Source organism: Erythrolamprus reginae, chromosome 4 (assembly GCF_031021105.1).
Source record: "Erythrolamprus reginae isolate rEryReg1 chromosome 4, rEryReg1.hap1, whole genome shotgun sequence".
Taxonomy (NCBI): Eukaryota; Metazoa; Chordata; class Lepidosauria; order Squamata; family Dipsadidae; genus Erythrolamprus; species Erythrolamprus reginae.
This window is the reverse complement of record NC_091953.1, coordinates 112,544,655-112,570,795: the sequence shown is the minus strand read 5'-3', so window position 1 is coordinate 112,570,795 and position 26,141 is coordinate 112,544,655. Positions and strand designations below refer to the sequence as shown.

The 26,141-nt window shown below is 39.8% G+C and overlaps 1 protein-coding gene across 1 annotated transcript in view; it reads left to right on the top strand.

The window, feature by feature from the left end:
• The window catches only part of NALCN (sodium leak channel, non-selective), a 309,533-nt gene that overhangs the window by 269,312 nt on the left and 14,080 nt on the right, over positions 1-26,141 (top strand). Inside the window, exons 31-42 of the mRNA XM_070751235.1 lie at positions 1,313-1,406; positions 1,877-1,983; positions 2,142-2,216; positions 6,703-6,822; positions 10,484-10,552; positions 12,112-12,260; positions 14,518-14,611; positions 16,655-16,787; positions 19,661-19,776; positions 21,912-22,069; positions 23,574-23,724; positions 25,792-25,941. Of these exons, the coding sequence (XP_070607336.1) occupies positions 1,313-1,406; positions 1,877-1,983; positions 2,142-2,216; positions 6,703-6,822; positions 10,484-10,552; positions 12,112-12,260; positions 14,518-14,611; positions 16,655-16,787; positions 19,661-19,776; positions 21,912-22,069; positions 23,574-23,724; positions 25,792-25,941 (1,416 nt within the window). The remainder of the gene's footprint in view (positions 1-1,312; positions 1,407-1,876; positions 1,984-2,141; positions 2,217-6,702; positions 6,823-10,483; positions 10,553-12,111; positions 12,261-14,517; positions 14,612-16,654; positions 16,788-19,660; positions 19,777-21,911; positions 22,070-23,573; positions 23,725-25,791; positions 25,942-26,141) is intronic.

Below are 26,141 nucleotides of genomic sequence, written 5' to 3'. Positions count from 1 at the left end.
CCCCCCCCCAGGGTAATGTATGGACAGATGGAATTGTCCTTGAGAGACAAAACCACAGCCACTCCATCTTATCAGGGTTGAGCTTGAGTCTGTTGACACCCATCCTGACCCTAAAAGCCTCCAGGCACCGACACATCACTTCCACTGCTTCGTTGACTGGAGTTCATAAAATCATATACCAAAATGTCCTTCCTGTTAATGACTACTTCACCTTCAACTACAGCAATACACGAGCATGTAAAAGATTCAAGCTAAATATAAACAGCTCTAAACACGACTGCAGAAAATACGACTTCAGCAATAAAGTGATCACTGCCTGGAATGCACTACCTGACTCTGTGGTTTCTTCACCAACCTCCAAAACTTTAACCTTAGATTGTCTATAGTTTACCTCTCCCCGTTTCTAAGGGTTCTGTAAGGGGCGTGCATAAGCGCACCATTGTGCCTACCATCCCTGTCCTACTGTCTTATTGTCTTCTTTTATCATTTATTTTTACTTATGTTTATACAAACTACTACTATCCTATACATGTTAGATAAACAAACAAACAAAAGCAAATACGTTTTGGTGGTTGTTCTGTCCGGCTCTCTGGTAGAATCCTCCAAAAATTCACAGGTGCAAATTTCAGACACACACACATTTGAAAATTCAAAACAATGTTCTTTATAATGAAAATTCACTTAAACCAAGCCCTCTTTTGGTATAGCAAAAAGCACTTGTCTCCAAACAAACTGGTAATTTGTACAAGTCCCTTATCAGTTCTGTGATACTTAGCTTGCAGCTGTGAGGCAAATCACAGTCCTTCTTCTTTCACAAAGTGAAACACACTTTGCCCTGGTTTAGTTTCAAAGCGGGGAAAAATCAGCGCACAAAAGGTCAAAGTCAGTAAAGCAGTCACGAAACACAACGATCAGATAATCCTCCACAATGGCCAAACCCACAGGCTGCTATTTATAGCAGTCTCACTAATTACCACAGCCCCACCCAACCAAAGATGGCCTCATTTTCTTTGGTAATAATCTCTCAGTTGTTGTTGCCTATGCATCGCTCTCCGCATGTGTGGCTGTATCATTAACTCTTGTTCTAAATCCAAGGAGGAGCTAGATAATTGATCTCCTTCTGAGCTGTCTGCCACACTCTCCTTCTCCCTGTCACTCATGTCTTCTTGGTCAGAGGAGCCTTCATCAGCAGATTCCACCGGGGGCAAAACAGGCCTGCAGCACGTGGATGTCTCCCCCACATCCACAGTCCTTGGGGCAGGAGCTGGGCCAGAGCTAACCACAACAGTGATAATGGTTCCTGTTTTTTCAGGGAACAGCTCTACTAACAGTTGACCAGAGGCGATGGGAAGATCTAAAGAGCAGATTAAAGATAGCACAGCCTCTTCATCTCCCACCACGCCCAGGTAAATAAGAGCGTGTACAGCCTTGTTGCACTCTTTTGCCATCTCGACGCTAGTCTGTTTTGCCATTTCCTGTCTGGCCTCACTGTGACTTCCTGTCATGCATATAAGTTGTTCATGAGGACAACACTATTCTGAGATTCCTATTTTCCTAAGGATGTTGCACATCTTGGCATGACCAACACAATCAAATGCTTTTTATGATCAATTGATTCTTTTGGGGGGTGTATTTTTTATTAATTAGCCAGTATTCACCAGAAATAATGTCTCATGTCCCCAACTTTTTCTGAAGCCAGCTTTGTAGGGTTCAAATCTGTCTACTTTGCTAATACATGAAAGTAAGGATGTTATAGTATGTTGACTAATATGTGCCCACAATTAACAGTTGTACTGAGGGGGGAAATTCTTAGAAGCCATTGCAAATTGTGCTGTAAATAAACTTTTGCTTTTATTTTGTTTTTGGTTTTTTTCAGATAATGACGGATTCCGAGCTAAAATGTATGACATAACCCAACACCCATTTTTCAAGAGAACCATTGCAGTTCTTGTACTGGCCCAATCTGTGCTATTATCTGTTAAGGTACTTTTAAGTTGCTATATTAGCTACTTAAAAACAAGCATAAATAGGATAAAATCACTGTGTTTATAATAAACAGGAAGCAATTGTGGAACAATTTTAAACAGAAAATAAAATGAGATTTGTTTTTTCATAAACTATTTTTTTTTCTTTTGCATAAGTGGGATGATCAAGATCCAGTAACTGGTCCACTAGCTGCAATGTCAGTAGTCTTCACCTTCATATTCGTTCTAGAGGTAATATATTTCAATGTTTCTATAAATACATTTGCGTTAGATTTGTCTTGTGTCATTTATTATGCATTACAGTATTAGACAATAATAAAGATACTATTTATTAATTATGGTTATAAGTCACTTGAGTCCATCATTACTCCAAATGGCATATACAAATGTAAAACAATACAATACAAAAAGTATAAACAAGCAGAAATCTGGCAGTGTAACTCTGATTTGATTAATCCATAGAAACATAGAAGACTGACGGCAGAAAAAGACCTCATGGTCCATCTAGTCTGCCCTTATACTATTTTCTGTTTTTTATCTTAGGATGGATATATGTTTATCCCAGGCATGTTTAAATTCAGTTACTGTGGATTTATCTACCACGTCTGCTGGAAGTTTGTTCCAAGGATCTACTACTCTTTCAGTAAAATAATATTTTCTCATGTTGCTTTTGATCTTTCCCCCAACTAACTTCAGATTTTGTCCCCTTGTTCTTGTGTTCACTTTCCTATTAAAAACAGTTCCTTCCTGAACCTTATTTAACCCTTTAACATACTTAAATGTTTCCATCGTGTCCCCCCTTTTCCTTCTGTCCTCCAGACTATACAGATTGAGTTCATTAAGTCTTTCCTGATACGTTTTATGCTTAAGACTTTCCACCATTCTTGTTGGACCCGTTCAATTTTGCCAATATCTTTTTGTAGGTGAGGTCTCCAGACCTGAACACAGTATTCCAAATGTGGTCTCACCAGCACTCTATATAGCAGGATCATAATCTCCCTCTTCCTGCTTCTTATACCTCTAGCTATGCAGCCAAGCATCCTACTTGCTTTCCCTACCGCCTGACTGCACTGCTCACCCATTTTGAGACTGTCAGAAATCACTACCCCTAAATCCTTTTCTTCTGAAGTTTTTGCTAACACAGAACTGCCAATACAATACTCAAATTGAGGATTCCTTTTCCCCAAGTGCATTATTTTACATTTCCATATCCAGTTGTCTTCATAAGAATCGACCTTTACTCTAACCCAGTGATGGCTAACCTTTTTCCCTCGGGTACCGAAAGCACGTGTGCGTGTTCTATTATGCATGCGTGAGTGCCTACATCCATAATTCAGTGCCTGGGGATGGCAAAAATGGCCTCCCCTGCCCCCTGGATGCCCTCTAGAGGCGTGAAACAGCCCATTTCCCAATCTCTGATGGGCCCATTAGGCCCATTTTTTGCCCTCCCCAGTCTTCAGAGGCAAAAATGCCCCCCTCCATCCCACCGGAGACTCCCCGGAAGCTGAAAATGCCCTCCCAGAGCCTCCAGGTGAGCCAAAAATCAGGTGAGCTGAGCTATGGTAATGGCTCATGTGCCGGCAGATATGGCTCCGCATGCCACCTATGGCACTTGTGCCATATGTTTGCCATCACTGCTCTAACCCATGGCCAGGAAAAAGCTAGGTTTTAAAGGTTGTCTAAAATAAGGTAAGAGACATTGTTATATAGTGGTGGTGTTATATAGGGGTGGTGCAGCAGGTAGAGTGCTATACTGCAGGCCACTGAAGCTGACTGTAGATCTGAAGGTCAGAGGTTCAAATCTCATCACCGGCTCAAGGTTGACTCAGCCTTCCATCCTTCCGAGGTGGGTAAAATGAGGACCTGGATTGTGGGGGCAATATGCTGGCTCTGTTAAGAAGTGCTATTGCTAACATGTTGTAAGCTGCCCTGAGTCTAAGGAGAAGGGCAGCATAAAAATTGAATAAATAAATAAATAAAATAAATAAATAGAGCAGGGGTAGGTTAAGTTGGCTCTTCTATGACTTCTGGACTTCAACTCCCAGAATTCCTGAGACAATCCTCCTAGCTCAGGAATTCTGGGAGTTGAAGTCCTCATGTCATGGAAGAGCCATGACATGAGGCAGTTCTGTGTTAGCAAACACTTCAGAAGAGAAGGATTTAGGGGTCGTGATTTCTGACAGTCTCAAAATGGGTGAACAGTGCGGTCAGGCAGTAGGGAAAGCAAGTAAGATGCTTGGCTGCATAGCTAGAGGTATAACAAGCAGGAAGAGGGAGATTGTGATCCCGCTATATAGAGTGCTGGTGAGACCACATTTGGAATACTGTGTTCAGTTCTGGAGACCTCACCTAGAAAAAGATATTGATAAAATTGAACAGGTCCAAAGACGGGCTACAAGAATGGTGGAAGGTCTTAAGCATAAAACGTATCAGGAAAGACTTAATGAACTCAATCTGTATAGTCTGGAGGACAGAAGGAAAAGGGGGGACATGATCAAAACATTTAAATATATTAAAGGGTTAAACAAGGTCCAGTAGGGAAGTGTTTTAATAGGAAAGTGAACACAAAAACAAGGGGACACAATCTGAAGTTAGTTGGGGGAAAGATCAAAAGCAACATGAGAAAATATTATTTTACTGAAAGAGTAGTAGATCCTTGGAACAAACTTCCAGCAGACGTGGTAGATAAATCCACAGGAACTGAATTTAAACATGCCTGTGATAAACATATATCCATCCCAAGATAAAATACAGAAAATAGTATAAGGGCAGACTAGATGGATCATGAGGTCTTTTTCTGCCATCAGTCTTCTATGTTTCTATGTTTCTAAGACTTTGTTAAGCCCTGTTCTAGAGGATAGACACTATAATAAGGGAGGCTCACTTCCTTGATCCCATCAAATGGCACTGTTCACTCCACCAGATCGCACAGGAGAGAAGACAAGTGATAATTAGCACCCTGAATTATAGCTAGAAACTATTGGTTAACCAGTGCCTACTAGTAACATTCTTAGCAGACACATTATGTTATATGACCATACTGTGACATGTACATAACTGGGCCAGCTACAGCTTCTAAATAGTCTTCAAGGGCAGTCCCATGTAGAGTGTATTGCAGTAATCCAGATAAGTTACCTTAAGGCATTTTTGTGCAATTGATAACCTAGATGAATTTATATGAAAGTGGTCCTATCCACGGGTGCCACCTGTTCCTCAAGCAAGAGTTGTGAATCTAAGCAGTCTTCAAATTGCACACCAATTCTAAAAGAAGTGCGACCCCATTCAGAACTAAAAATTGAGTATTTTTTGACTAGGTTGTCCAAATACCCATAGCCATTCATCTTATCAACTTAAACTGTTACTGAACCTGATCACCAGGAAAGGTGAATCATTACCTTAACACCATATCTTCCACACCTAATCCCCGTGAGTGATACAAAAGGATGCCATTGACCTTTGAGTATCAAAACTCATTAACATCAAGGAGATGCACTACCTCCATCCCAGTTCCGCCAGGAGTCACCCTCGAGCATCACCAATGCCATCTCAATACCATGTCCTAACCTGAAACCTGTCTGAAAGATATACAGATTATAATTTTCAGGATTGACTGTCTATAAGCATTCTGCTGTCATATGACACACGATCCAAGAAAAAAGGAGGTGCTTTTACAAGCAAGTGGAGGCTAAGGTTTTGGATGTGAAGGGTTTTAGAAGTACAGCGATACCTTGTCTTACAAACTTAATTGGTTCCGGGATGAGGTTCTTAAGGTGAAAAGTTTGTAAGATGAAACAATGTTTCCCATAGGAATCAATGGAAAAGCGATTAATACATGCAAGCCCAAAATTCACCCCTTTTGCCAGCTGAAGCGCCCGTTTTTGTACTGCTGGTATTTTCCTGAGGTTCCCCTCCATAGGAAACCCCACCTCGGGAATCCCAGCATCGCAAAAACAAGTGCTTCGCTGGCAAAGGAAGTCCGGAGGTGGGGTTTTCCATGGAGGGGAGCCTCAGGGGAATCCCAGCAGCACAAAAACAGGTGCTTCGCTGGCAATGGGAGTCCGGAGGCGGGGCATCCCAGCGGCGGCGGTGGGTTTGTAAGGTGAAAATAGTTTGTAAGAAGAGGCAAAAAAGCCTTAAACCCCGGGTTTGTATCTTGAAAAGTTTGTATGATGAGGCGTTTGTAAGATGAGGTATCACTGTATTAGTATCTTATAAGTAAACTCATAAGGTTTACTGTATAGTAAACTCATAAGGTTTATCTAAAATACCTAAAAATCTCATCAATGAGAGATGAGATCTCTCATCAATGGGATCTCATCAATGGTCTTATATCAGCTTGGTCCATGTTAACGGATGGTGACAAATACACTGTAAGGTTAAGTTAATTAAAATCACCTAAGGAACAGCAAAATTTGCCAATTTCTTGTGTTTTTGTGAAAGATTTTATTTATCCTTAGATTTGTTTTATCCTTAGAAAGTGGTCGATCAAACATTAAACACAGGATTCTTTTTCTGCATTAGCAGAAAAATCAAAGTTTAGTAAAATATTTATCTTGTAATATTTTCTTGTTTGTTTTTGCTCATACATATTTTAATCCAATAGTCAGTACTGTATTTCAGTAATTACCCATTTCAATATTATTGAAACATAACTTTGAGAAATCATTCATGATTATACAAAGAGAAGCTTTTACATATATACATTTATTTTTGCCAGGTTACAATGAAAATTATTGCCATGTCACCTGCTGGATTTTGGCAGAGCAGAAGAAATCGTTATGATCTCTTGGTGACATCGTTAGGGGTCATATGGGTGATTCTCCACTTTGCCATTACGGTAAATTACAAGAACTATATTGTCTATTCAAAGAATGCAGGATATTTTTCCCTCTTTTTGCAAATCTGCAAAATGTGCAATTGAGGCTTGATCTTGCCTTGTTATAGTCATTCCTGAAAAAACAGTATTTTTTGTAATTACAATTAATATTATAACTGAGCTAATATTGTAACTGAGCACAAACGATTTAAACTAGAATTAGTGGAATGTAGTTTTAAAAGAATTATTCCAGAAATTAAACACAGTTCACTAAATATTTGCATTGGGCTTAGTTGTTATTGTCGTAGCACATCTGTTTATAAACTGTACCATGTCAGGCATGGAATGGAATGTTACTTGACTGAATATTCCTTAATGCTAAAGTATTCCTCTGTATTAACATTTTTCCCTAATAGTAAAATCAATGCTATAAAGAAGTTTGTTATTCCTGTGTATATTTTATGTTACCAATTGTAAGGGGCGGAGGGATAAACTTGATGAAATGTATTTCTACAAAGGGTTCTTACATGATTTAAAAAATAATAATGTTGAGAAATTAATGGAAGATAAATTATGACTTTAGAAATAGTGCCATTATATTTTGTATTGGTGAACTAGTGTTGAGTGCTTTATCTAGATCCACTTAATAGTATCAAAGACACCAGAAAAATTTGAGTAAGGCAGAAAAGATGAACGAGGGTTATAGGCAGTCTGATTTATGTTTCAGTTGCGTTAAAGCAAAAATAACTAAGAGGAATATATAAGAGAACTTTTCAAATATCCGAAGAGTTATCCATCAGAAGAAGGCCAAGATCTGTTTTCCATCATCCCATAGAAGAACTGTCTTAAATTACAGGAAAACAAATCAGTCAGTTTTTATGGAACCTATATGTCAGAAGCAATATACTTTTGGATATGGAAGATGAGAATAAAGAATGGGGAAGAGCTATTGTCTTAATTTTCCTGCTTTTTAGGATTAGTTGTCACCCTATTGACCCCCCCCCCTCCACAATAGACTCAACGTGATCAGTAATTGACATATTTTATTTTATTAGCTTAACTGTGAATCATGTAACAGATAAAGCTAGAACTGCAGGCTGTAAATTAGGCAGAGGCACACCTGTAGAGTAAGTATCTCTTATCTGAGAAGCACATAGCTGTGGCCTAGACATGCTAAAAAATAACAAGTCTTGATGTAGTCCAGTAGTCGGACCCATTACAATCTACAGTGCCCAGTCCAGAATTGTTTGATTGTTTGTTTGTTTGTTTGTTTGTTTATTTATTTATTTATTTATGTCCAATACACATGTAGTAATACTGTATATATCAAGGAAAGGATAGAAGAAAAGATTGAAGAATAGAGGAGATACAGTATATGAAAGGAAGAAAAGATACATGAGATATAGGAAAGACAATTGGACAGGGGACGGAAGGCACACTAGTGCACTTATGCACGCCCCTTACTGACCTCTTAGGAACCTGGAGAGGTCAATCGTGGATAGTCTAAGGGGAAAATGTTGGGGGTTAGGTGTTGACACTACGGAGTCCAGTAATGAGTTCCACGCTTCGACAACTTGATTGCTAAAGTCATATTTTTTACAGTCAAGTTTGGAGCGGGTTAATATTAAGTATGAATCTGTTGCGTGCTCTTGTGTTGTTGCGGTTGAAGCTGAAGTAGTCATTGACAGGCAGGACGTTGCAGCATATGATCTTGTGGACAATACTTAGATCATGTTTTAGGCGTCGTAGTTCTAAGTTTTCTAAACCCCAGGATTGTAAGTCTAGTTTCGTAGGGTATTCTGTTTTGAGTGGAGGAGTGAAGGGCTCTTCTGGTGAAGTATCTTTGGACATTTTCGAGGGTGTTGATGTCCGAGATGTGATATGGATTCCAGACAGATGAGCTGTATTCGAGGATGGGTCTAGCGAAAGTTTTGTAGGCTCTGGTGAATAGTGTGAGATTGCTGGAGCAGAATAATAATAATAATATATTAGATTTGTATGCCGCCCCTCTCCGAAGACTTGTAGGATCAGGTTAACAACTCTAGAAGAAGCTATGTAGGATCAGGTTAACAACTCTAGGAGTCTTTTTGGCGATATTGTTGCAGTGGGCTTTGGCACTTAAGTCATTTGATATTAGTATTCCAAGGTCTTTAACTGAGTAGGGGTTGTCTGTGAGATTTTGTTTATTCAGTTTATATATGAGGTTCGGATTCTTTTTGCCGATGTGGAGGATAGAGCATTTGTTGGTTGATATTTGAAGTTGCCAGGTGTTAAAAAAATCTGAGACAAAGTCGAGGTCTTTTTGGAGAGTAGTTGTGTTGTCTGTGGTGTTGAAGAGTTTTATAATTGTAAGCCAAATATCTATTTCAGGAATGAGTCAGGAACGAGGGGCCACAGGTACAAGGACTAGCTATTGAGAAGTGTTTCCAAAGAGGAAGATACACTTAAATAACTGGAGTTTGGATCCTTATATAATTAGAGGATTCAATGTCATTCACTCTTAAGGAGTGTTGATTTCCCTGTCTCAAACCTCCTTAGCTTAATGCTCTTCTAAGTTCAGGAATTGACTTCTTGTCCTCTGAATCAGGAAACACAGGTGCTGATCTTAAGTTATTCTGAGTGAATCATTATTCTCAATTGGCTGACAGCTTATTGACTTTCCAGCCACAGGCTAAGACTTTGCCAAGTTACCTTCAGCCTCAGGGTCAGAGTTTCCATTATTTGATTGAAATAGGTCTTTTGGGTTAATTAGGTCCCACAGAGTTGGCCTTCTCTGGGTCCCGTCGACTAAACAATGTTGTTTGGCGGGTCCCAGGGGAAGAGCCTTCTCTGTGGTGGCCCCGACCCTCTGGAACCAGCTCCCCCCTGAGATTAGAACTGCCCCCACCCTCCTTGCCTTCCGCAAACTCCTTAAAACCCACCTCTGCCGTCAGGCATGGGGGAACTGAAATATCTTCCCCAGGCCTATACTGTTTATGTATGGCATGTTGTGTGCATGTTTTTTTAAATTATGGGTTTTTAGCTTTCTAATTATTGAATTTGTATTATATATTGTTTTCTGTTGCTGTTGTGAGCCGCCCCGCGTCTGCGGAGAGGGGCAGCATACAAATTTAATAAATAAATAAATAAAAATAAATAAGGAATCTGTGGCTCAACAGATGATCTGTTGAACTGTTAGTACATTCATTTTTATGAGTATATTTATCAAGTCATGTTTATGACATGAAGCTATTTCTGTCTAACTAATTTTATGTAATAACACCTGAGTAATGAAATGTTGAGTCTTTTTACATCAGGAACTATGCGCTCGATCATTTAATATATTAAAGATGTACTGGTTGTCGCCAGCGGTGGGCTATGAGCCGGAACACTAAATTGCGCTCACTGCCACGGTTTGTAAGTTCTTGCAGGACCAGCATAATTTTGCCTATTGCACCTGTGAAGGTAGAAAAATTGCGCAGGGAGTCACAGATAAAACCTTGCTGAAACACGGGCGCAATTTTGCTAGGTGCAGCAGCAAAATCGCGCTGGTCCCACAAGAACTTACGAGCTGCCGCAGCAAGTGCAATTTAATGTTCTTGCTCATAGCCCATTGCTGGTTGTCCCAAAAGTAAATCCTGAGTAACTCTGACTAATTAATAAATCTGAGTAACTGTTCTAATGTTGGTACTTTGTGTTTCAGAATGCCTATACATATATGATGGGAGCGTGTGTAATTGTATTCAGGTTTTTTTCAATCTGTGGAAAGCACGTAAGTATACATGAGAATTTCCCCCCCGTGCTTACAGTAATTACACATTAAGTGAGGACTGCTTTATTTTACTGAGTATTTTACTGAGTTGAGGCGCTTAAACCCTGTTATAGTAAATAATAATGAGAAAGGAATAGCTGACACAATCAGAATTAGAAATATATGTTCTGCCGGGCTCTATGGTATGAGTCTCCCGAAAATTCAAGGGTACAAATTTCAGACACACACACACTTGAAAGTTCAAAAACAATGTTCTTTATCACAAAAATTCAAAAGAAACAAAGCACCCTTTTTGTATTGCAAAGAGCACTCATCCCAAAACAACCTGATAGTCTGTACAATCCCCTTAATCAGTCCTTAAGAACTTAGCTAGCAGCTGTGAAGAAATGTCACAGCCCTCCTTCTTCCACGAAGTGAAGCACACACACTTTGCTCTGCTTTGGTTTCAAAGTCGTGAAAAATCAACAAAGTCCGGGAACAGTAAGGCACGGTCCTGAAGAACAACGATCAGATAATCTTCCCCAACGGCCAAGCCAGCACGCTGCTATTTATATCAGCAGCTCTAATTACTGGAGCCCCACCCAAACACAGGTGGCCTCTCTTATCTCTTGTAATATTTCTTCAATTGGTCTCTTCTATGCATAATTCTGCACCTGCGTGGGTCTAACACGTCCTCATCCGAATCGACTGAAGATAATGGAGATTGGCTTCATGAGCTGTGTGCCAAGCCCCCCTCTTCCAAGTCACCCCTACCTTCTTCTTCATCCGAGGATGCTGCACTATCTGACTCTGTCGGCAATAAAACAGGCCTATGAGATGTTGATGTTTCCCCTGCATCCACCTCCACAATCCTTGGGGCAGGAGCTGGGCCAGAGCCAACCACAACAATATAAAAAATGGTTTAGTTTTCATGCTGCCAACTCCATACAGATGGAAGCTTACAACAAAACACATCCACAGAATGAATGAGTATATAAATGTTATACACAATATAAGGTCTTCAAAAATAAACATCAACACAAAACTTTTAAACATCTTCAGCAATAAATTAGCAAAACGTTTACCAATGACATTTTGACACAAATAAATCCTAATCCACTTCACTAGATCCACCTCGGACTAATTTAAATGTTGAATTTAAAATGTTTTCAGTTTAAAATGAAGAGTTCCAAATTCACCAAACAATGTTCTGAAGCTATGTCAATTTTGCTGGCTTGAAACAGTGTCTGGATTTGTTGCAGAGATTCTAGCAAAGTTAAACCATTCTTGGAATAATCACAATGAAATTGGAACAGAATCCACTTCAATTTCAGTGAATGGAATGGAATGGAATGGAATAGAATAGAATAGAATAGAATTCTTTATTGGCCAAGTGTGATTGGACACACAATGAATTTGTCTTTTGTGCATATGCTCTCAGTCTACATAAAAAGAAAAGATACAATTGTTAAGAATCAAGAGGTACAACATTTAATGATTGTCATAGGGGTCAAATAAGTAGTCAGAAAACATTTTCCTTTTGACTCATGCCTTATACCTTTTCCTCCACTGATTTACAGGTAACTTTGAAGATGCTGCTACTGACAGTGGTCGTCAGCATGTACAAAAGCTTTTTCATCATCGTAGGAATGTTCTTACTGTTGCTTTGCTATGCTTTCGCCGGAGTAGTTTTGTTTGGAACTGTGAAATACGGAGAGAACATTAACAGGTATGATTTCTGCCACTTCATCTGAAAATATTTGATACCGTGATCTTGGTTTAGAGCATCCTTGCTTTGATAGCTGCCTCTATTGCTACATTCATTACTAGAGAAGCAACCCTATTGATTTGTGACTCAGAAAATCCAGCATCAAATACCAAAGGAGTGCTTAAGTAGCATTTTCAGGTATACATGAATCCACTTGGTATTTGCAGAACCTGCAAGCCAAGAGAACACCAGGGGGTTTCATTTGGCCTCTTATTATGAATAATTGCTAGTCTGGGTTCAAGCTTAAGATCCAAAACAGTTACACAAAGAGACATATTCAAGCAATTTTCAGGGAAGTGCTGGTTGCCCTGTCAGGTGACAGAAAGGTGTGTGCAACACAGCTAGTTCTCAACAATCTAACCTATCCTGCTGTTCTAAATAATGTCATAAACACTACCTTGCTTCCAACTAGGGAGTCTCATTCAGATACCAGACCAATTCTTTTCTGTGCACATTGGGGAAAATATACCACATTACCATTCATCTCAGGTAGCAGACTAGACTTCCCCCCTCCCTAGCCTGGTTAGGGAGGGGGGAATTACCCAAATACCGTAAAGCAGGGGTCTCCAACCTTGGCAACTTTAAGACTTGTGGACTTCAACTCCCAGAATTCCTCAGCCAACTGGCTGAGTGATTCTGGGAGTTGAAGTCCACAAGTCTTAAAATTGCCAAGGTTGGAGACCCCTGATATACAGGCCAGTTATGAAAATATGCCTATGCTTATAAAGTTTATAAACTTTGTTAATTCAAAAGGTTCATCAATACTCTTGATTTTTTTAACTGTTTGGTATTCTCAAAAATTCTTTCCAGTAGCGCAATTCAAGGCCTTCGTTTTTAATTAAAGCCCTACATGGCATAGGACCAGAGTATCTCCGAGACCGCCTTCTGCCGCACAAATCCCAGCAACCGGTGTGGTCCCACAGAGTTGGTCTCCTTAGGGTCCCGTCGACCAAACAATGTCGGCTGGTGGAACCTAGGGGAAGAGCCTTCTCTGTGGGGGCCCTGGCCCTCTGGAATCAGCTCTGTACTGCCCCCACCTCCTCGCCTTCCGAAAAAGTTTAAAAACTCATCTTTGCCACCAGGCTTGGGGTTCCTTAGATCTTTCCCCCTGACCAATGAATGCTCTAGTTGGACTGTTGAATAAATGATATTGATAGCTTTTTAATTAGAATTTTAAGATTGTTTTTTAAGATATAAATTGGATTGTTATTATTGTTTCCTGTTTTTCTGTACATGCTGTGAGCCGCCCCGAGTCCTCGGAGAGGGGCGGCATACAAATCCAATTAAATCTAAATCTAATTCAGTCTTCCTGACGGTTGAGCTTTCCCAGTTCATATATTACAACTTGAAACACCATCCTTTGAAAATACTTATTTAGTTGGCAGGCTGATGCCTCAGCATTTTACTCTTTTGTATAGATCTGTGGTAGTCTTAGTCTCAACTAGCAAATGTCTCTTTGATGGGTCTTTAGTGCTCTCTGAGCTTGCTTGTTTTTTTGCAAATGTTTCATTACCCTAACTAGGTAACATCCTTGGTGCTAGTAATGAGCTCTGTTTGCTATCAGTTTATTTTATTTATTTATTTAGTTAGTTAGTTAGTTACTTAGTTAGTTAGTTACTTAGTTAGTTAGTTACTTAGTTAGTTAGTCCAATACACAATACATATTGAAGAGGATAGACATGAAGTATTATATATAAAGAAAATATATAAAAGTAGAGGAGAAGATATATGAATGGAAGAAAAGAGATAAGGAGAGACAATTGGACAGGGACGAAAGGCAGGCTAGTGCACTTATGTACGCCACTTACTGACCTCTTAGGAACCTGGAGAGGTCAATCGTGGATAGTCTAAGGGAGAAATGTTGGGGGTTAGGGGTTGACACTACTGAGTCCCGTAATGAGTTCCACGCTTCGACAACTCGATTGCTAAAGTCATATTTTTTACAGTCAATCTTATATTCTGCTATCTTGCCTGTCTGGGTGACTGCAAGACTTTAAAGTTTAAACTGAATATTTCCTGAATACCCAGACTGACTGAAACATTATACTTAATTTGATGTAATACACCATAGAGAAGAAAGCCAAGAATAGTTTCTTGAATTAGGAATAGACTTTTTAAAAATCACAGCATTTTGATACTTAGGTGAGCCCTAAAAACTTGCTTGCACATGTTTTTAGTTATAAAACATTGAATAATAATCTTTATTTGTTAAAAACAGACATGCCAACTTTTCATCAGCTGGTAAGGCCATTACTGTACTCTTCAGAATAGTCACTGGAGAAGACTGGAACAAGATAATGCACGATTGTATGGTAAATTGACAGATTAAAACCATGTATCTTTTTAGCCAACAGAAGCTTTACATCTTTTTTTTTTTAATTTTTTTTTCCAATATTTACATCTTAAAAATGCCTTACATTTTATTTTTAAAATGTTATCGTTCACCCAAATTTTGATGTACAGTATTGACTTTTGAAAATACTATAGAAATAAATGTATCAATACAGTGATACCTCATCTTACAAACGCCTCGTCATACAAACTTTTCGAGATACAGACCCGGGATTTAAGATTTTTTGCCTCTTCTTACAAACTATTTTCACCTTACAAACCCACCACCGCCACTGGGATACCCCGCCTCCAGACTTCCGTTGCCAGCGAAGCACCCGTTTTTGTGCTGCTGGGATTCCCCTGAGGCTCCCCTCCATGGGAAACACCACCTCTGGACTTCCGTTGCCAGTGAAGCACCCATTTTTGTGCTGCTGGGATTCCCCTGAGGCTCCCCTCAATGGGAAACACCACCTCCGGACTTCCGTTGCCAGCGAAGCACTTGTTTTTGCGATGCTGGGATTCCCCTGCTGGGATTCCCCTGCAGCATCGCAAAAACACAGAAGTCCGGAGGTGGGGTTTCCCATGGAGGGGAACCTCAGGGGAATCCCAGCAGCGCAAAAATGGGCACTTCGGCTGGCAAAAGGGGTGAATTTTGGGCTTGCACGCATTAATCACTTTTCCATTGATTCCTATGGGAAACATTGTTTCGTCTTACAAACTTTTCACCTTAAGAACCCCGTCCTGGAACCAATTAAGTTTGTAAGACAAGGTATCACTCTACTTGGCAAATTTTATTAGCAAATATTTGTGCTATATGCCCAACTAGGTTCATGCAGCTTTACTGCATTTATTAAAATGAATGTATTAGAGAATGTGTTAACAATTCTGTTTTAGTGGAATGTATTAACAATGATAAAGAATTGTTCTTTTTTTACCGGATCTTTGAAGCAGTCAGTAAAAAATAATGGGAAATAATTCTCTCTTCTATTCCCCCAAATTATCACATTGCCATCATCTGGTAATGGATTCCAAGTTAGGAAGCATTTTAAGTGGGTGTTGTATTAAAAAAATTGTACTACATTCTGCATCAAAAGAATATATCTGTTTAGGAAGAATATATCTATTTATGAAGGTTAGCTGAATAGATCTAAAAATATAAATGAAAATATGCAGTCCAAGCAATTCAAGTTGGCACTTCTGCAGAAATAGTTGGTCATTATTGGAAATAGCATTTTGATTTATATGATCCATCTTCCCCTCAATTCAGAATAATCTTTGTCTTTGGTCACAGGGGAAAATTGTGTAGTCTTTAGCAAAAGAAAGGAGAGGATGTGTTGAACAAGCAGTACAGTGTTCCCTCGATTTTCGCAGGGGATGCGTTCCGAGACCGCCCGCGAAAGTCGAATTTCTGCAAAGTAGAGATGCGGAAGTAAATACACAATTTTTGGCTATGGACAGTATCACAAGCCTTCCCTTAACACTTTAAAACCCTAAATTACCATTTCCCATTCCCTTAACAACAATTTACTCACCATTATTACTGGTATTCACCATTGAATAAGACACTTAGTGATCCTGATATTTATAAACATAATTATTTATTAACAATAATTATTATTTTTTTGTTATCTATTTGCAAAAATTATTAGTTTGCCGATGACGTATGACAACATCGGGTAGGAAAAAACGTGGTATAGAAAAAAAATTGCGAAGTATTTTTTAATTATTTTTTTTGAAAAACCGTGGTATAGGCTATTCGCGAATTTTGAACCCGCGAAAATCGAGGGAACACTGTATAACTTTGCTACATTTCATGGTGACTGATGTACACACACACACAATTTTTGCTTCAGATATTAAGATAATGCTTGGTTGGAAGAAAAAAATGTGGACTGGACAGGATCAGGGAAAGAAGAAAGTTGATCCATTCTGCTGTTAAACATGAACTTCATAATATGTGTGTGGGGAGGCATATCTACTTGTGTACCCCTGTTACATGTAATGTACCTTTTTGTTTCATGCAGGTACAACCTCCTTTTTGTACTCCAGATAACAGAACATACTGGAAAACAGATTGTGGGAATTATGCCGGCGCTCTTATGTATTTCTGTTCATTTTATGTCATCATTGCATACATAATGCTGAATTTGCTTGTGGGTAAGTTTTAGTCATGTTCGTGTTGGTTATGACCTATAAAGCCCTTCATGGCATCGGACCAGAATATCTCCGGGACCACCTTCTGCCGCACGAATCCCAGCGACCAGTTAGGTCTCACAGAGTTGGCCTTCTCCGGGTCCCGTCGACTAAACAATGTGGTCTGGCGGGACCCGGGGGGAGAGCCTTCTCTGTGGCAGCCCCGACCCTCTGGAACTAGCTCCCTCCGGAGATTAGGAGATTGCCTTTCGAAAACTTCTTAAAACCCACCTCTGCCGTTAGGCATGGAGGAAATGAGCCATCTCCCCTGGCCTATATAGTTTATGCATGGTATGTTTGTATGGATGTATTGTTTTAAATAAGGGTTTTTAGATATTTTAATTATTAGATTTACCATTGTGTTTTTATTATTGCTGTGAGCCGCTCCGAGTCTGCAGAGAGGGGCGACATACAAATCTAATAAATGAAATTATTATTATTATTATTATTATTATTATTATTATTATTATTATTATTATTATTTATTAGATTTGTATGCCGCCCCTCTCCGTAGACTCGAAATGAAATGAAATGAAACACAGCAATAAAGTTTTCATTCTGTATTTTAGCTATATTGTGGATGTTGATCAAGACCAAGTCACACTTAAAAATAGCCATTAACAACAAGGGTGGGTTCTGACTTACCTCGCTGCCGGTTTGCTTCCTCCTGCACCGCATGGCCATATGCGCATTTTGCGCCATGCAGACAGAGCATGGGGACCCAGTGCGCACTTGGTGTGTGCATTCGCAGTGCTGAAAAGCCAGGAAAAAAACAAGATGGCGGCGCCTATGGTGAATTTGGGGGATTTTCCAGTCAGCCATCAATGTCAGTTCAGCGAGCAGGGGGTGGGGAATTCCTGCTACAGTTCTAAAGAACTTGTCCAAACCGGTGGAACCCATGTCTGATTAACACCAGTGTTCAATCAGTCAGAATTAACAAATACCACTGATTTAACCAGTTCTTCTCTATGAATGATCAAACCCCCGCATGCATTAGTTTTATATACACTGTTCAATCCTGACAATCTTCTTAATTATTAGTGGGGGGAAATGAAATAACAATTAAATAATCTGATTATAAACCATAGCATAAAAACTATTAATCGTGGCTTAATAAATGCAATCAATTATGCCATCCAAAATAAAATCAGTAAATAAGGCTAGCTAGAGTTTCAAAAGTCTTTGAAACATAAATGAGCTCTACATACAAGATTTTGGGTCTGTTCTGATGAGTCTTAGGAAACATAATGAAAGATGCTATCACAGAACTGCTTAGCCCACCTAAGAAGCAAGTGGAATAAAGTCTCACTTCTAGTTTTTACATACTGTACATTATCTAAAATACTCAATAAACTTTATTTTTTAAAATAAACTTTATTTTTCAAAATAAACTTTATTTTTCAAAATAAACTTTATTTTTCAAAATAAACTTTATTTTTCAAAATAAACTTTATTTTTTAAAATAAACTTTATTTTTCAAAATAAACTTTATTTTTCAAAATAAACTTTATTTTTCAAAATAAACTTTATTTTTTAAAATAAACTTTATTTTTTAAAATAAACTTTATTTTTTAAAATAAACTTTATTTTTTAAAAAATATCTAAAATACTCACACAAATGTTTAGAGCAGCATGAACAACTTCAAACTATATATAATCTTTGAGTTTTTCATGCCGCCATCCATCTAATCTTCAAATATCCTATGTAGATGTTTGGTTCAGATTTCTCAAAAAAACCCAAAACTATTCATCAGTTAAATGTGGATCAAAAAGGCAATTACCAGAGAGAAATTAGTGTTCTCACCAATTTTTAGCTCTGCTTTGACTGCTTTTTTCAGTCCCATTCATATTCCATGGTGACCAGATTAATTTTGAGAAAATACAACCCAGCAGAGGGGGAAAAATCTATGTTTGCTTTAATAAACATTAGATATTTCAAAATATTGTAGGATTATTATTTTTTTGCTGCCTTTGTTATGCTCAAGGTTTGTAATTTCCTTTATGTAAACATTTCATATATACAGTTGAAAAAAAATATTGCATTATGGTTTCAGGCTACTTTGCAACTTATTCGGCTTCTAATGAAGTTGTTGTTGTTTTGGTTTGGTTTTTAAATGTGGGAGTCTATTGTGATATTAAAACGATGCATCTGTTATATCAGATGTGCAAAAACCTGAAGCATCAAGTTTGTGTATTGCCTGCTTGTGTATTGTGTATTGGTGCTAGATAAGAGTCGATATAATTAAAAGAAGATAGACCTGTATCGCTTGTGGGAATGTAATGACGCCAGCTAATTCCTTTCTTAATTCTGCCCCTAGGCCAGTGATGGCAAACCTATGGCATACATGCCTAAGGAACCATACCTGAGGGCACATGAGCATTAACCAATGTCAACATCAGCATGCATGCATGCACTGGATAACTGATTTTCAGCCTTCCTTTTGGTCCTTTTCACTCTCCCCAGGCTTCAGGAAAGGCTCCAGAAGTTCAGAAATGAACTTCTGATTGACCCATTGGGCCATTTTTTGCCATCCCCAGGCTTCAGTGAGGCCTGTACGCATGCATGGGAGGGCAGTGCGGAAGGACAGTGCACATGCAGGGGTAGTGGGGGTTGTGCACATGTGCAGGGAGAGCATTGCATTATGGGTGTGGGCATACACACACACAAACTTTAGCCACCTGAGCCAAAAACGGTTTGCCATCACCACCCTAGACTTTGCCTCTCCTCCTACACGTAGCAAAATCCTTTTACGATTTTACAAATCTAAGTTATTTACAATTATAAAGACTTATGAACTTGGGAAAATCTTACTTTTTTATGTTTCTGTCTTATGCAGCTATAATTGTGGAAAACTTCTCTTTATTTTATTCTACTGAAGAAGATCAGCTCTTAAGTTATAATGATCTTAGGCATTTTCAGATTATATGGAATATGGTTGATGACAAAAGGGAGGTAAGGCATTTCTCTGGAATACTGTAAGTTTCATTGACTTTTTGTTCTGTGAATCATAGAAATCTAATAAATAATAATAATATTAATTAGTTGAAGTAAAAATGGAATGTTAAATCCTTGGGAGAAGTCTGTGTCAACTTTTGTTACTTCCCCATCCAGTTCAGGTTAGCCCTCCCATCTGTAATGAGGTCCACTACAGTGGTACTTCTACTTACGAACTTAATTCGTTCCGTGACCAGGTTCTTAACTAGAATAGTTTGTAAGAAGAAGCAATTTTTCCCATAGGAATCAATGTAAAAGCAAATAATGTGTGCGATTGGGGAAACCACAGGGAGGGTGGAGGCCCTGTTTCCTCCCAGGAGATTCCTAGAGAGGCCCCACAGAGGCTTCTCCATGCCTTTTCCGGCCCTGTTTCCTCCCAGGAGATTCCTAGAGAGGCGCCACAGAGACTTCTCCCCGCCTTTTCCGACCCTGTTTCCTCCCAGGAGATTCCTAGAGAGGCCCCATGGAGGCTTCTCCCTGCCTTTTCCGGTTACAGTTTCGGAGGCTCAGGCTTGTAAATGGAAAATGGTTCTTGAGAAGAGGCAAAATAATCTTGAACACCCAGTTCTTGTCTAGAAAAGTTCATAAGTAGAGGCGTTCGTAGGTAGAGGTACCACTGTATATGAAAAACAACACAATATGACACACCAAGGCAGTCATCCTTGAGAACAATCCATCCTTCTCACCTTATCTCCTCCTGCCTATCACCCTCACAAGAGACCAATTTTCTCTGGCCCATCACTATTCCAGCTTAGGGAGTTCCACCTGACAGCCAGGTCACAATATAAATTTTTAACCAGTTGTCTGAACTGGCTTTTTCAAATAACCTCTGCAATAGCATGCCACACTGCTTAATTTTAGACAGCTAGATGCCACTACAAATGTATACAAAAGCCAGGGAAGGACTGCCCATTACCGGCACTCCTGTGCACTCCCGATGACCGGCACGGGTGCGTGCACGTCTGGCGTGTGCATGCAAGCATGAGGTTTGGCTTCTGCCCATGTGCCGGGAGCGAAATCTCGCACCAGGAGGCTCTCGCACATGAGTTTTTGACGATTGCTTTGCTTCCTCACATGCACGGAAACATAAAAATTCTGAAAATTGGTGAAATCTCATGGGCACTAACGTCTTTGTGTGAGATTTCACTTGCAACACATGCACAGAAGCCGAATTGCACAGGGGCATGACGGGGACACACAACTGTGTGCGCATCACGGTTTTTGCTACCACACTATAGTGTAGCCCAGTGATGGTGAACCTTTTTGTCCTCGGGTGCCGAAAGAGCGTGTGTGCATGCTCTCGTGCATGCGTGAGTGCCCACACCCATAATTCAATGCCTGGGGAGAGCAAACAGAGCAACAGCTTCCCTGCCCTGAGGTTCTCTCAAGGCTGGAAACCGCCTGTTTCCCAGCTTCTGGTGGGCACATGTTTCAGCCTCCCCAGGCTCTTAAGGCTTCCCTGGAGCCAGGGGAGGGTAAAAACACCATCTCCCGTTGCCCCAGAGGCTATCTGGAAGCCAAAACCTCCCTCCTAGAGCCTCTGTGTGAGCCAAAAATCAGCTGGCTGGTACCCACATGCATGTTGGAGCTGAGCTAGGGCAACAGCTCATGTGCTAGCAGATAAGGTTCCACTTGTGGCACCCGTGACATAGGTTCGCCATCACTGGTGTAGCCCGTACTGGATGCAGCCACTGCTGACAAAGACCATAACTTTAGTTTCACTCCTGCACAAGCATAAACAGCACCCTAACACCCATCTACAGACTGTGCAACTCGCAATGTCACTCCTGCCTTTCTATCTCTCATCTAGGAAATCAGACACATTTACCTTAGGGAGAGAAATGCCCCAGTGACAGGCTCTATGGTATTTGCAGAATTCAGGTCTGCATCTACTTCAACATCTGACTTGCTACTGCCACAACCCACCTCAGCCACCTTGTTGCCCAGCTTTCCAAAATACATCATATTGTAACTATAATAACAGAAAAACTTGCAAAAATGTTACTAAATCATTTATTTGGAGCATAGTAAAAGACAAATGCAAAGCTCTTTCCTGGTGTGAGTATTTTCTAATTGTGACTTTCTTCTCCCAGGGAGTGATTCCTACTTTCCGTGTCAAGTTTTTGTTGAGGCTATTGCGTGGAAGACTGGAGGTAGATCTGGATAAGGACAAACTTCTGTTCAAGCACATGTGCTATGAAATGGAGCGGTTGCATAACGGTGGAGATGTAACATTCCATGATGTACTGAGGTATATTGAGCAGCACAATTGGCCTGCAAACCTGAATCTCAGAATTAACTCACAAGCTTCAGGTCAGGAAAGATTAACCAAGGAGATAGGGCTACATCTGTTAGGGTTTCATTGCATCTAGACCAATGGTTCTCGACTTTTCTAATATCAGGACTCCTTAATACAGTTCCTCATGTTGTGACGACCCTCAACCATAAGCCTAGTGCCAATTCTCCCAACAGAGCTTTAAGCTGATTGGCAGGAAGGTAAACATCTGTAAACATCTGATTGGTCGGATTGTAAAAATATGTTCCAAGGTGCCAGAATAGAAGATTTAGTTCCTAACACTATGGGAAATTTGTCTTTTCCCATGGTCTTAGGTGACCCCTGTGAAACGGTTGTTCGACCCCTAAAGGACCCCGACCCCCAGGTTGAGAATCACTGATCTAAATCGACTAAAGATATAAGTACAGTTTATAAAATTATATTTTATATTCAATTTATTTATTAATAAAGCACATATTAAATTGTTTTTTCTTATTACTCTATTTTTTTCCTGCACTGTAAAAAGTGCAACTGTCATATTATCATTAGAGGTAAGTGTTGGCTTGTCTCGGTTAGCTATGCTATGAAATCTTCAACAATACCGAGCAGAGAATTTTAATAGAGCGTGGATGTGTGATAAAGCCAAGACACAGACTTAATTAAATAAGTATTATTTACATATAAACAAAATATAAACAATCCAGAATAAGCACGTAGCAAATACAGAATAATATGCACTGAGCAATTACAAGATTAGAGCACAAAGCAAAATACAATATAGATAAAAGCACAAAGCTTATACAAGCATGAAGCTTAAACACAACATAGATAAAGCACGAAGCTAATACAATAAAGATAAAGCACGAAGCTAAAATACAATATAGATAAAAGCACAAAGCTTATACAAGCACAAAGCTTGGACACAACTCCCCCGTCTCAGGCAAAAGGAAAGGAAAGGAAAGGAAATGACCAAGCAAAATAATGAGCTTTTATAGCTTCAATGAGGAAGTGACGAAACAGCCTTGAATATTAACTCTTCAAGTACAAGTTAACCCTTTAAGTGACAGTACAGTTTTACAGTAGCAACTGTAACATTTAAAGTGACAGTACAAGTTTGGTACAGTTTACAATATGCAGTTTACAATGGCAATCCCTAACACACATGTACTCCTGTACTAACAGTAAGAATAAAAATTTCAACAGAAACAAAGTTTTTGTTAGTGCACTCATCGTTAGAGTTTAAACAGTCATGGAAGCAGTTGACTTAAGTGGGTCTTCACCAGCCAAACTTTATTTGCTCTGATTACATGTTTCCTTGTAATTTATAATTACTCCATGCTCTCACTATGCAATTATCAATAGACACAGAGACATTAAGCATAGTTTTCCAAGTCAAACATTCCAAAGGAACTACAGTATATGGTTTTTGACACAGAGTCATTTCCCTTTTTTAAAATGAATCTTTATATTTCTCTTCTAGCATGCTCTCATATAGATCGGTTGACATCAGGAAAAGTCTTCAGCTGGAAGAACTCCTTGCGAGGGAGCAACTGGAATACACCATAGAGGAAGAAGTTGCCAAGCAGACGATACGCATGTGGTTGAAAAAATGCTTGAAGCGCATTAGAGCAGTAAGTTTAATCATTATTGTGTCATTAACAGTATTGGGCTGCAGCATGGATGATCCAGTACACCGTCCCAGTAGGAAAAATAGAGATGCGCATACATCTCTGCGTCCCCAACACATGCACACCCGTACGAGATTCAGCTTCTGCGCATGCGCAGAAAGTGAAATCTCACGTGAGGATGCTTGCGTGTGAGAGATTTCACCATGTATATTTTTAGATTGCCTTCAGGAGTTGTGAAGATCCCATGGCTAGAGGCTTTTAAGAAGAGACCGAACAGCTGTTTTTCTAAAATGGTATAGGACAGTGATGGCGAACCTTTTTTTCCTCGGGTGCCAAAAACACATATGCCTGTGCTATCGCACATGCGTGAGTGCCCACACCCATAATTCAATGCCTGAGGACAGTGAAAATGGCCTCCCCCCCCCCGAGGCCCTCTGGAGGCCTGAAATAGCCATTTCCCAAACTCTGATGGCCCAAAGGCAAATATGCTCTCCCCCATCCCCCCCGGAGACTCTCTGGAAGCCAAAAACGCCCTCCCAGAGCCTCCGGGCAAGCTGAAAATCAACTGGCTGCACGCACATACACATTGGAGCTGAGCTAGAGTAACAGCTTGCATGCCAGCAGATATGGCTTCATGTGCCACCTGTGTCACCTGTGCCATAGGTTCGCCACCACTGATATAGGATGTCCCGCTTGAGCAGGGGAGCAGGGGATTGGACTAGAAGATCTCTAAGGTCCCTTTCAGCTCTGTTACTCTATGTTCTATTGGAATAAATATCTCAATTCCTTTCTCTATGAGAGGAGCAAGGAAGAACAAAATCCCTTATGTAGGCAGTATCTCCTGGGTTTGATCCATTTCCACTCCTCACAGATCATTTTGTAAGAGTTCCTGTTGCTATTTTGTTATTCTATTGTCTAATTTAAAAATTATTGAAGTTAATATATTTCCGTAGCCTTTAGTTGATGTTTGGAAAACATTTTTTTTTAATTATTTTGATTTAAATAACTTTTTGGATAGTCTTGAAAACAGAAATAAAGTTAAGGCATGCGTTATCTTATGAGAATAATGCAATAGAAAAACTTCATTTCAAAGAGAATCCTATTTTTTGAAAAATACTTTGGTTGATTTTATACCATCTGTTGTGGTTGGCTCTGGCCCAGCTCCTGCCCCAGGGAATGTGGAGGTGGATGCAGGGGAAACTTCAACATGTCACAGGACTGTGTTATTGCCGACAGAGTTAGTTCAGAGTTTAGTTTCCTCGGACGAAGAAGAAGGTGGGAGTGACTCGGCAGAGGGGGGCTTGGCACACAGCCCAGGCAGTCAATCTCCCTTATCTTCCATTGATTCAGATGAAGACGTTTTGGATCCACGCAGGTGCAGAATTCTGCATAGAAGAGACCAAGTAAGAACATATTACAGGAGATAAGTGAGGCCACCTGCGTTTGGGTGGGGCTCCAGTAATTAGGGCTGCTGCTATAAATAGCAGCATGTGGGTTTGGCCGTTGTGGAAGAGTATTTGATCGCAGTTCGTCAGGAATCCTGTGTTGCTGGTTTCTGGACTCTGTTGATTTTTCACTCCTTTGAAAACAAAGCAGAGCAACGTGTGTGTGTGTGTGTGTGTGTGTGTCACTTCGTTGGAAGAAGAAAGGGTGTGAAGTTTCTTCACAGCTGCTAGCTAAGTACTTAATGACTGCTTAAGGTTAATTTTACAGACTACCCGATTGTTTTGGGACAAGTGCTCTTTGCAATACAAAAAGAGTGCTTAGTTTATTTTGAATTTTGGGATAAAGAACATTGTTTTGAATTTTCAAACGTGTGTGTGTGTGTCTGAAATTTGTACCCTTGAATTTTCAGGAGGCTCCTACCAGAGAGCCCGGCAGAACACCATCCGCTCAAGTTCAGCCCCTAGCGACGTGTGTGAAGAAAATGCTTATCATTTCTGTCTGTCACCAATGATAAGCCACAGCTCCCATTCATCTACCATCCCCATTAATTTACCCTTCTACATTTCTTTTTGGAAACAAATTTGAAAGAAAACAAAATATATCATGTGTGTCTTATTTTCCTAGAAACAACAGCAATCATGCAGTATAATCCACAGCCTCCGGGAGAGTCAACAGCAGGAATTAAGCCGTTTCCTAAATCCACCAAGCATTGAGACAACGCAGCCAAGTGAAGATATGAATGCTAATAACCAGGATAACAATGCACAGCCTGAGGTATGGGGTCATTCCTATTGTTCTCAAAAATCTCAGCCGGTGGCCTAGAAAGAGAGCCAGTTTGGTGTATGATTCAGGCATCAGTCTAGAAACAGGGAGGCCTTGAATTCTAGTCTCACATGAAGCCCACTGGATGATTTTGGTCCAGTCAGTTTCTCTCAACACTTCTCACATTCACTATGAAATTATGGAAATTAGAT